At 45.3% G+C, this 12411-nt stretch overlaps 1 protein-coding gene across 4 annotated transcripts in view; it reads right to left on the bottom strand.

Moving 5' to 3' along the window:
- Nucleotides 1-12411, bottom strand: part of ARHGEF28 (Rho guanine nucleotide exchange factor 28) — a 205320-nt gene that overhangs the window by 159513 nt on the left and 33396 nt on the right. For all 4 annotated transcript variants that reach the window (XM_066602904.1, XM_066602905.1, XM_066602906.1 and 1 more), the window contains exon 2: nucleotides 1458-1498. In XM_066602904.1, coding sequence (XP_066459001.1) covers nucleotides 1458-1490 — 33 coding nt within the window. In that variant the 5' untranslated portion in view covers nucleotides 1491-1498. The remainder of the gene's footprint in view (nucleotides 1-1457; nucleotides 1499-12411) is intronic.

The following is a 12411-nucleotide window of genomic DNA, read 5'->3' on the forward strand; positions in this document are numbered from 1 at the left end:
ACAGAGTGATGAGAAAAGAATATTCAGAACAGTTATTCATGGGGAATACCAGCATTACTAAAACAGACATATCGGGAGAATTGACAGGTCCTCGTTAACGCCTCAACACTAAAAGGGCATACATGCACACCCCGCGGCAGCAGGGTTTGAAGGGAGGGGTCCCGGGAGCAGAGCCCGCTGCATACCTGCTGACACTTGTCCACACATCCGTGATTGGAGATTTCTTTAATTGTAGCTGTTAACCATTTAGATGCCACAGTCAAATCTGACACCGGTATTTAAATGGCCCAACAGAGGTAGTCAGCTCACTTTGTCTCCCTAATGCCCCGCCTCTGCAATGAGATTGCAAAGTGCCATTGGAGTGTCATGGAGCCAGGGGCCTTTGTGAAGACTCACAGGACTACTGTGTACTCCTGCCTATTAAGAAGCATCTGTAGCAGCGCTTAACGAAATACCTCCAGCAATACAATATACTACAGTACTACGGTTGATCACTAGAGATGAGCGAGCATACTCGCTAAGGGCAATTGCTCGATCGAGCATTGCCCTTAGCGAGTACCTGCCCGCTTGGGAGCAAAGATTTGGCTGTGAGCGGCAGGCGGGGAGCTGCGGGGAGGAACGGAGGGGAGATCTCTCTCTCTCCCTCTCTCCCCCCCACTCCCCCTGCTCACTGCCGCAACTCACCTGTCACCCGCGCCGGCAGCCGAACCTTCTCTGCCGAGCGGGGAGATACTCGCTAAGGACAATGCTCGATCGAGTAATTGTCATTAGCGAGTATGCTCGCTCATCTCTATTGATCACCAGTTCAAGTCCCCAATTAAAGTTTTTTTTTTAATTATTACAAAAAATAAAATTATTTAAAAAGTTTGAAACTGAAATTGAAACACGATTCCCGTTCGCCGTTCAGTTTTTGGCTCGCATTTAAACTGAACGATTACCTTCACTTTCACTTGTATGAACGATAGTCCTTACATCTAAACGCAGCATTACAACGATAGGTAATGCATATGTAGCTAACACAGGATCCTCCATTCACAATAGGTGATTGGCTGGGACTGTCTACTCCCCCTCCCTGCAACATGACTTCTGCACAGGTCACAGAGCATATCTAGGCTAGTCTACCATACAAGCCAGTGGGTCCCCTCCTGTCCATTGTGTGAATAGCCCATGAGGCTGCTGTAAAGCATATCTACTAAATCCTCTAAATGTTGTTAAATGTAGCTCAGGAAAGATGTCTGCCCCCATAGTCATGTACAGACAACAGAATTAAAAACAGATCAGAAAAATGGAAGATGTTTCTCTATCAAAAAATACTTTAGTGATATAGTCCCTTTAACACAGAAAGGTTGTGATTTAATCTACATCTTTAATCTGGCCTCTAGTTCCTGTGAGCTCAGAGTGATAATCCGTTCCTCCAGATAAGTTTTTACCAGAATGTAATACTCGGATATACTTACATAGAGGGGAACTTCTGTTTGGCTCAGCTCCATCTCTGCAACTGTAAGAGATAAAAAATAGGAAGAGTCATAAAACTATTATCTTACCAGAAAGAAAAGAAGACGACTGACGTGACATGTTCAAATAAAATGTGCAGCAGCCATGAGCCGGCGAGATCTGTTACATTCTTCTTCTTCCTCAAACACTACACCCAAACAAGCCCATTCACAGTAAGGTGTGTATCTCTCCAGGCCACTGCTAATCTACTCCTCCGTGTCATGCCTGTGGATGCCGGCGGACGAGAGCTCAGCACAACTATGTAACTGTACGCCCGGCTGGCAGAAGGAAAGCCAAGACCGCACCTCTGTGCGTCTCACATGGACAGTAATCGAATGATCTGTGGCTGAAATGAGCGCCTTCCTCTTAAAAGGGGCAAGTCATGTTGGACTTTCATACCCCACTACAGGGTTCTTTTTTATGTATGTGACTTGTTAGTCTATATAGTTATAGGATGCCATCTTGCTATGGGTCAAGGTTAGAGATGAGCGAGCATACTCCCTAAGGGCAATTACTCGAGTGAGCATTGCCCTTAGCGAGTACCTGCCCGCTCGGAAGAAAATATTCGGGTGCCGGCGGGGAGCAGCGGGGGAGAATGGAGGGGAGATCTCTCTCTCCCCCCCGCTCCCTCCTGTTCACGCCAGCAACTCACCGCTCCCCCGCGCTGACAGCCGAATCTTTTCTTCCGAGCGGGCAGGTACTCGCTAAGGGCAATGCTCGATCGAGTAATTGCCCTTAGCGAGTATGCTCGCTCATCTCTAGTGAAGATGCTTTTGTGATTTTTTTGTTTGTTTGTTTCTTTAACTTTTCCTCTAAGTTTTACCAATTGTTTTTAATATCATTTTTAGAGCTACAAAGTAATTTTTACTGCCTACAACACAAATAAGGCAAAAAAAAAATGCGAGAATGTCCAATCCCGGATTGTATATACAGTATACAAGGCTAGTTTACCACAATTGTCTTAATCACAGGAAAACAGCAGTGTTTCATTAAAAAAAAAAAAAAAACACCTTAAAGATAGCATTCAATCCTGGACAGATTATGATGGCCACATTGCGTCTCTGACCACCTGATTGACACTATGCCCTGGTGGTGCATTGGCAATCTAAGACAATACTCACTGCTCTGAATGGCCAGGACTGCTCACGTGATAAGATTGTCAGAGCAGCAGCGTGGCCATCTTGGTTTGTCCAGGACCGGACCATCTCTTAAAAAGGAATTACACTACAATTACCTTTCATCACCTATCCTGTGATTGGCAACGGTTTCGCCATTGAGACCCTCATCGATCCCGTGAATGGGGAAACGGTGTCCCTCTCTTGTCCCTGCAGGGACGCTTCTTCCACTAACTGCGATGTCAGATTGAACGAAACAATGGCTATGCATGCTCGGTCGCCACTCCATTCATTTCAATTGGGCAGATGGAAATAGCTTGAACTCTGCTGTCTCCAACAGTCCCAGTGATAATGAATCAAAGGGCTCCACGTATGCGCGACCGCCGCTTCATTCAATCTCCTCCCCATTGCAGGGTGTGCAGTAAGCCTACAGTAAGGAGAAAGGGAGAAGGGACCTCCATTCGCAGGATCAGTGACGGTCTTCGTGGTAATACACGCATGGTTGGTGGATGTATTACCTATGAATAGGTGATAAAGGGATTTCTGCTACAAACACTTTATGGCTGATTGCACCCACAGGTTTTTTTATTTTGGTAAAAATGTAACTTGTTTTGCATTTTTTTCTGCAAATGTACTTTTATCCCTTTTTTGCAGCAAAAAACTGTACATCCAGATGTTAACTGTATGTAGGCCAATCGGGAATTATGAAATGCATTCTCCTTCAATTTTAGTGCCTTCATGGGACAATGGCATCTTACAAAATGGCAGAATGCTCCAACACCAAAAAAAAATAAAAAAAATGTTATTTTTATGAATTTTCAGCTTTTTTGTTAAAAAAAATCTGCCCCCTCAAAAAATGTATAATGACTGTCTATATATATCACCATGCAGATTTCTTCTTTAAGGTCATATCATAAATCACCCCCTTGGCCATTAATATTAGATTGGTCGAGAAATGGCTCCTCACCCTTGCTGATCTGATGTTTGAAGGAGCCATGGCACTCTGGAGATCAATCCTCATCTTGGGCACTGTACCTTTAGTAGTGGCTGAGTCCGGTATTACAATTAAAAAGTGAATGGTGCTGAGCAGCGATGCCAGGCTCAACCGCTTCAAAAAGTACAGAGCTGTGGCCAGTAAATAATCAAGGAATACAGAGTTTGCGGGGGCTCTGCAGCCCCTTCAGGTACCTGGATTGGTGGGGTGCCTAGAGTCGGCCCTCCCAACAATCTAATATTCACAGCCTATCCCTAAGCCATCAATTTTACAAAAAACTCCAATAACCCATTTTACTCTCAACACCTTTGATAAATCAAGCAAAGTAGTAGTTGACATTGGAAAGACAGGCCTAAAACAACTCCTTAACCAAGTTGACAGCAACATCCGACCTTGTGGGAATGCCCGGGCAAGTGGAAGCCGCGGCGCGGTTATTTTTGCATGTACTTCTATTTTTCTATAAACAAAACAGTTTGAAAGCAGCCAAGTGACGATCGTGCTTCCTGGAACACAACGTGTGCTTATCTGATCCCCTTGTTTTCAGCTCACACGCCGGCTAAGCTGAGAACGAAGGACTTAAGAGGCATCAGAACAGAAAAGGTGAGGTTCTCCTTTACAGGTAAGGCAGAAGACCTACATCATCAGATCACAGAGGAACAGGGCGGAATGATACAATCACCTGCTTACATAACATACAGCCTATAAATAAAGCCGATCACGTCATGTAATGCTAATGACAGGGCAGAACAAAGCTCATAAAATACACCACTTTCATTTAAACTCCATTAAACTGCAGTCAGACAGGGTCGATTCTCTACCATGCTTCCAGCCAATGGATCAACATGGGGGGGGGGTGGTAATAGGCTGAACTGGATGGACATATGTCTTTTTTTGGCCTTATATGCACTGTGTTTCCCCGAAAAGAAGACCCTGTCTTATATGAATTTTTGCCCCAAAAGAAGCACAGGGTCTTATTTTCGGGAGATGTCTTATCACACTTACCCAGCAGGCGCCATCTAAGTCCCTCCCGCCAGTCACTGCAATTCTGGCAGGCTTCCTTGCAGTTCTCAGTGACAACAGAAGATCACTTGCGGGTAATGGGGTTTGTAAACCACGCCTCCAGCAAGCGATAGCTCTGATTGGTTGTCATCCAATCACTGCAGCGCTCGATGAACCAATTCACAGCCATTCAATGCGATGGCTGTCATTGGTTCATCGAGCGCCGCAGCTCATCCAATCACTGCGGTGCTTGATGAACCAATCACAGCCATTGCATTAAACGGCACCTGCTAGGCAAGTATTTTTCATATAGTGTAGCTAGGTCTGATTTTCGGGGTAGGTCTTATTTTCGGGAAAACACAGTATGTTACTATGTAAACATTAAATACTGCAGTGGTATCAATGCCACAACAAAGATCAGGAGGTAAATAGCAGGATCAGAGCTAGTCATCAAGACCACAAGCCAGCAAAGAACCGTACTGACAGCCTGCACAAAATGAAATAAATATCACTGCCTCAACAAAAGCTAAACTACTGTTTAATGTATGCAACGTGACATCACAACCGAACCAATAAACTATATCTACAAACAGGTGCGTCTCTGTCTGTCCTGCATTATGTGGAAGCAGAACGCCCAAAAGTAACTTAAAACAATATTAAATAGCGCCAACATACTCCATAGCGATTAAGGGTCCTTTTATTTAGTTTACCCCTGCAGGTGGAACTGCACATTATGTAGTCGGCCGCAATGGCTACACCAATTCCATGTGGCGGCTGCAGTCAGAGATTCCCTCACTCAGGGTCCCCTTGCATAAGGGTCCTATTACCAGGGAGGACTGTTAACCCAGCGATAATCCCTCAGTGAATGGAGGCGGAATGGGCCGGGGATCGCTCACAGTAAGCAGGATGAATGATGACCTGTCTACACAGGCCGATCGTCATTCAGTTTCTGCAGATATAAAAAAAAAAAAAAAAAAAAAAAAAAAAAAAAATCGAACGACCAACAAATTGATTCATCGTTGGCTTGCCGCAGGCATTTACATTGAGGATTATTGTATAGATTCCTGTGATCCAGTGAGAATGTGAACCATAGTCATGCACTGTGAAAAGGGCCCTAAGCCAGGTCACCGCGCTCCTGAAAGTAGTCTGCCCAAATAGTAGGCTGTATTCACATGGGCAATTTTCACAATTCTGTTTGACAGCGAGATGAGCAGGAACTGCATGTGAAATTAACCCATTGATTTAAATGGGTTAATAGACATGAGCGCTTTTTGTACCGGACCAATAGTCCATGCTACACGATTTGCATGCAAGTGCGTTGCGTTTTTCAATCATTTGACTATTTATGTAAAGGTAAAGTCCCCTGGTGCAAGCACTGAGTTGTGACCAAGTCTTAGGGAGACATCACATTGGTAGACTGTTTTTGCTGGGTGGTTTGCCATTGCCTTCCCCAGTCATCTTTAGCCCCCAGCAAGCTGGGTACTCATTTTTCCAACCTCAGAAGGATGGAAGGCTTAGTTAACCTTGAGCCGGCTACCTGAACCATGCGGGGATTGAACCCGCAAACTTCAGGTCATGAGTGAGAGCTTAGGACTTCATTAACACTCTGTGCCACACGAGGCTCATATTTGACTATTTAAATGCAACTAAATCTGAAGGATAGTGTGTGTTTGTAACACACAAAAAAGCAATTGGACACGTATCACACTCAGAGGGGAAAGTGATCTGGCCAGCCCGTGTGTATACAGCCTTCTAAAGCCACATGGCCTGCAGGGAGAGGTGTGGCTGCAGCTTCTGATCATGTGGAGGGTGGTGGCTCCTACATGAAAGGGTTTGTCAGTGGGGAGACCACACCTTTAATAAAAGGCAACCTGTCAGAAACCTTTTGGTAATTAAACCAAGAGCATGGTGGAATATTTAGGGTAGAATTTCAGACGAAAAAGAAGTTTAACAATGCGCTATGGTTTAACCCTTTGAGGACAAGGCACTTTTTAGGGATTTCACCCATGTGGTGGTTTTTCTTGAAGTTAGCATCATAAAGACATAGTGTCTTGTGAGTCATGCAATGCTTCCTGGGCAAAAGCTATGCAAATGAGTGATGGAATAATCCTCTACATCACCACCTAATGGATCGATAGCTACCGTTTTTTTCCCTGAAAAAAAGACCCTGTCTTGTATTCATTTTTGCCCCCAAAAAGACACAGGGTCTTATTTTCAGGGTGAGTCTTATACTTACCTAGCAGGCGCCGTCCGGGTCCCTCCCGCTGGTCTCCGGCGTTGCTACAGGCTTCAATGCAGTTGTTAGCGCCGACAAAACATCTCTTGCTGGTGAGAGAGTTGAAAACCCTGCCTCCAGCAAAAGATTGTTCCGATTAGCACCTGAGCTCAGCCAATCAGCAGGAGGGGTCCGGATGGTTCCTGCTAGATGAGTATTACTTTTCCCCCTCATGCAGTGTAGCTAGGGCTTATTTTCAGGGCAGGGCTTATATTTCATGCCCCTTGCTGCGAAAATCAGAGTAGGGCTTATTATCAGAGTAGGTCTTACTTTTGGGGAAGTAGGATACCTTCTGGGTCAATATTCGAACATTTAACAGGCCTCTAATAGGGATGTAATCCAAACCAGAATATCCTTGTACATACAGCCGCCTTGGGCGTTTTGCCGCTCCTCAAAGCTCATCGGTATTCTGGTTGGGTTTATACCCATAATCATGTTGCAAGCCCTCTTAAGAAATGGAATTTTTACTCATAGGGCAACTACAACCCATATTCCTTCACGGCCATGGACAGGCGGCCTAACCCTTTCCAATCCAGGATCGGACCTTGTCCGACATTGAGATTTCCTTGCATAGCTCCACTGTCGGACGAGGTCTGATACATGCTTCTAACACTATGTAGAAGTGAGTTGTGTTGTCAGAGTTCTCTTCTTTATAAGTATATTACAGTATGCAGGAGAGGGGTCCGGCATCGCAGTTCTCTACACATTTGCAGCAAAATGACAACAACTACTTTTTTTTGACAAAGTGTACTTGTATGTCATATCCCATGAACATGCCATAAAAAGTTTGTATACCCCATTAACGCCCTCCCATTCCCACATTATGGAAATGAACATATTCGCCCAAAATGCTGTGCATTTACAGCATGTAGATTGTGCAGGCTTGGAGACCAGCTATGGCTGACAGCTGTGGTCCCACTACAACAGCAGGGATCAAAGACAACATCAATATCCCTGTTAACCCCTTACATCAATGTTGATTGTGGCATGCACAGGGTTAAAAGAGGGAAGAAAATCCCTCTGTGAGGTTAATTGCCATGGCTACCAGATGCCAGCCAATGGTGTCTGGGTGTGCCAGGGACTGTAATAGTACAGAATATAGACAATACACTGCAATACAGAAGTACTGCAGTGTATTATCTCAGCAATCTCGCAGATTCAAGTCCCGTACAGAGACATTAATTAAAAAAAATGTTAAAATATAGAAAACTTTTGTGCATTTTGAATATAATATATACATACTCACATACACAATACTTGTACAAAGCTGTGTCATGTCATGGTTAGTAAACAGTCTATAATGGGTCGGCCGGCAATCTGGAAGAACAACAAGAGTTAGTGAAGCTACAAATGAGTTGGCTTCAGATCATAGTCAGCATGATTCATTGTGTGTGACTGGGGATCTGGGGTTTTATTACACTCAACTCCACTCAAGTGCCTTTATTTACCTAAAACATAAAGTACGTCTAATAACAGCAGCTTTACAAATGGTTCAAGGACACAAAGACTGCAGAAAAGCTGATGCATGTTGTCTTCTAGTCCACCACCTGCACAAGTTACTTCCAAGATCACCTGTCAGCGCCGCCCCACACAATTGTGTAATGGCAGTCACTCCTTCGAGTTATGTACCAGGGGAATATTCTGCAGTCCCGTTCCCATGGAAGACCTGCAGCTGACAAATATATGTAACATCCCGTTGTTGTGGAAGTGAATATGTTGTGGGGTTTGTTTAGTTTTTTCCCACACTTGACTTTCATGGGGAAAAAAAATACGCAAGTGGAAACTGCATCAGAGAAAATTAGATGAGAGCAACCAAGTTTTCCAGTGTTTTGGAAATGGGTGGAAGACATGGTCTTCATTAGAACGGGCCTCCATGTGATGCTGAAACAGTTTGGATTCCACTACGTCGGGCCTAAGGTGACGGTGATGGGGATTTTCCTGATTAATACCTGGAATAAAGAACTAGTTGTAATGGTGTCCACTGGTATTGGCATTCTGGCGCGTCTAGTTCCTATTTTCATGAATGAAGAGAGCTGTAAATGTACTCATTTATTGCCACTTTTGGCTTAACAGGTTGCAGACTGGGGTTGCTACATTTATCATATAAAAGTACTGGCCAAGATAAAAGGGGTGTGGTAAGGGGCGTGACCAGAGGTGTAACACGAAGCTTCTGGGCCCCAATGCAAAACCTATAACAGGGCCACTATATGGAGAAGAGAGGCCTTTGGGTACTCTAAGGCTCCTGGGCTCTTGTGCAATTGCATCCTCTATAGTTACTCCACTGGGTGTGATTTATCGCAATGTATGTTTTTACCTCAATTATTCTAGTAGCCCCAATAGTACCAGGTCCCCCTCTTTACGCCCTCTTAATCCTGAACCTCCGGCTGGGCAGCAACCCCACAGGATTGAGGTCACCCACTCTGCCTTGCTCCTGCCTGACTATCCTGTATGCATTGCCGACATTGGGGAGAGGTCAGGGGTCACAGCGCGATTCTAGCAGCGTGGCCGGATGGGAGCTAGATAGATGGGTGACATACTTGATGCTGTGTGGTTGCTGCCCGGCCATATTCACAGAGGGCAAATTATTTTTCACCGGCCATTAACCCTTTCCAATCCACTGTCTGCCGTCTGAAGACATTCTGATTAAAGGCTGTACAGCTCCGATGTCGGAAGACGTCCGGCAGGGTATTCTTACTGTATATTACTGGCCGCTCTGTTGTTGGGGGGCCTCTCCAGCATGTCACATACCGCGATACTGGCTCTAGCCAGCAGACGGCACTATTTTATAATGGCAGAAAGAGAAAGCCCCCTAGGAAACCCTGAATCCAAAATTGGATTGCAAAGGGTTATTATTGCCAGTACAAAATAAACACCGGCACCGGCCTTTCCACTTTATTTCTAGCCAGTCTGCTGAGTTACTAGCCAGGTGGCAACCCTATTGAAACTACTGCATCTGTGCAATCAGAAGCGCGGCAACAACTAAGAGACACAGCCGCAACATGTTGAAACAATTGCCCGAGTACTAGGCACATCCAGACTATGGTACGGGCATATTTTATCAAAGAGGCCCTATCACCGCCCCTAAAAAGGTTTCTTTAAGGGCACATTCAGACGACCGTATATGGGCCGGGTATTCACGCCGGCCGATATACGGCATCTCACTCTGCAGGGGGAGGTGGCTGGAAGAGCCGGGAGCAGTGCTCTGAGCTCCCCCCCCCCCCCCCTCTGTCTCCTCTCCGCCCCTCTGCACTATTTGCAATGAGGAGGCAGGAGGGGGGCAGGGCTAAGCTCCGTGAATTAGCTCCACCCCGCCTCTCCATTGAAAATAGTGCAGGGGGTGGAAAGTAGGCAGAGAGGGGGCGGGAGCTCAGAGCACTGCTCCTGGCTCTTCCAGCCTCCTCCCCCTGCAGAGACACGCTTTTTACCCCTAATTAAACATGGGGAAAAAAAGAGTCAGAGAAAGACAGATATAAAAAAATAGCCCTATACGTCACACAGAAAAAAAAAAACAAAAAGCACAGCAAAAATAAATTTTGGTAGCTGAAGGAAAAAAAAAAAAAAAAAGACAGTAAAACCACCACATGGGTAAAATTCCTAAAAAGTATCTGGTCCTTTAGGGGTTTAAACACAAAAAAAAGTAAATGGAAAGCTTCTATTTGCGTCAGTTTAGTTTGGCTTCTGTCTTGTTTTTTAACAGAACAAATAGCGCATCCTACAGCGCTATTATAACTGAAGTCTTACGTAGATGTCAACTTTTACCGGTACTCGTTATTTGATACTTTGTACTGTAATTCTCTGGAAATTGTATAGCAAGCAGGAGCGCCCTGAAGACCGCTCCTGAAGAGTGCAACCTAACGACCGTCACAAGGAACCTTGCTGCCGCAGATTGTGTTAATCCTGAAAGGCGGCGACAGATTACAAAGGACATTTTGCCTTAAGTAATCTTGTAGAAAAGCAAATAGAAGCCAAATGGTTTGACTGCTGAACATTACAGAACAGAAGCGATTGAGACCCGGCATCACCAACGACTGCGCAGCCGGCAGCACGCCTTCCAGGAGCGGTGGAGAATGGACTCCACTACATAGACGGTGACATTCATGTGTCACTAGTAAGAACCATGACCATTAGTATTCACCTGTCCACACAACCTACACTGACAAATTTGCGGCCTCAGGGGTTTTCACAAACTCCTCGCAGACATTTCTCAAGCCCGTTTCATATCTGGACAGCGATATTTCTGCAGGATATGACCATAGTGCTGAAGACAAGCCATGCCTCCTCGGCCCTGAAGACCCATCTATCGTAGTGCAAGAGCCTCCACTGCCGACATGACTAGAGCGGCCAAAATACAAGTATCAGACGGGCACCATTAGACAGCGAGTCAGGATTGTGTACCACAGTGGAGTATGCAGTGCGGTCCCAGGGGGGCATGACGAATAAAGGGCATTAGGTCTAGTTGTTTGGGACTGTTTTTTACAGGGTTTCACGTAAAATACCCTTATATGGAGTGATAAAATGTAGTAAGGCTTTATTAACATGGGTGAGTGCAAGTTGTCCCACACTAGTGCCACAGACACCCACCCATGTGCACACATACTTGTACTGGCCTGAAGTCTATATATCTGGCCCCTCCATAATGGTCATACATGTCATGTCTTCAGTGTAGATGCACTGTGCAAATTGTCTTCTCTCTAGTTATGTGTATTGCATAGCTGCAGCATGTAATAGGTTAATGTCTGTGAATGTCTGGGATATGTCTGGAAATTGTATCAAACTGTCTTGTCACGTAATGTTGTATGATAGAATATATATAATGTCTGCAAGGAGTCAGAGAGAAGAGTTCCATTGTTTCAATGGTAGATTGTGGAGGGAGAGTGCCGGCCACATAGGGGTTACCTTCAACCCTCATGTGGTGAAAAATGGAAGCGGAGGAGATGTATCCTGATGTTCGCATCCCAGGACCCCTACCTAGAGAGTGAATGAAGAAAGGAGTCTACCATGCAGTGTTCAAGCTACTAAGTGCAAGTGAGTATCTGCTGAGTGTTTTGTCCTCCGGTGTATGTGTCCAGGAGCGGAGTCATACAGATAACTAGGACTGTAGCCCCGGTGTCATCCTCTGTTATCCTCCCTGACCTTGCTTAACTGTTATTCCTGCACTGGTGTGTGGAAGTTACCTTAAAAGTAGTAAAGTTCAGTCACTGCCTGTTCCCATTGATTGAGGTATTTAGCTAGAACTGTGTGTGGACTTTATTATTTTTTCCCGCCAGACAACCAACAGTGTAGAGAAACCGTAGCGTCACGAGTGACAACTTCTCAAATCCACTACACCACTATACAGGTAACCGCTGTCCCAGCGTTGCCTGGAAGAGGCCTAGCAGTGCCTTGGCTCAGGCCGTATGCGTTTTTCTCGGGAGGAGTTTGGTAGAGCCACTGTGACATCTCTACCGCCACCCTCTCCTCAGTGTTGTGTCTTGGTCGCTGCATACTGCACATTGTATGCCCTACTCTCATCCATGAATACAGATGAGAATAGG

This window comes from Eleutherodactylus coqui, chromosome 5 (genome assembly GCF_035609145.1).
Source record: "Eleutherodactylus coqui strain aEleCoq1 chromosome 5, aEleCoq1.hap1, whole genome shotgun sequence".
NCBI lineage: Eukaryota > Metazoa > Chordata > Amphibia > Anura > Eleutherodactylidae > Eleutherodactylus > Eleutherodactylus coqui.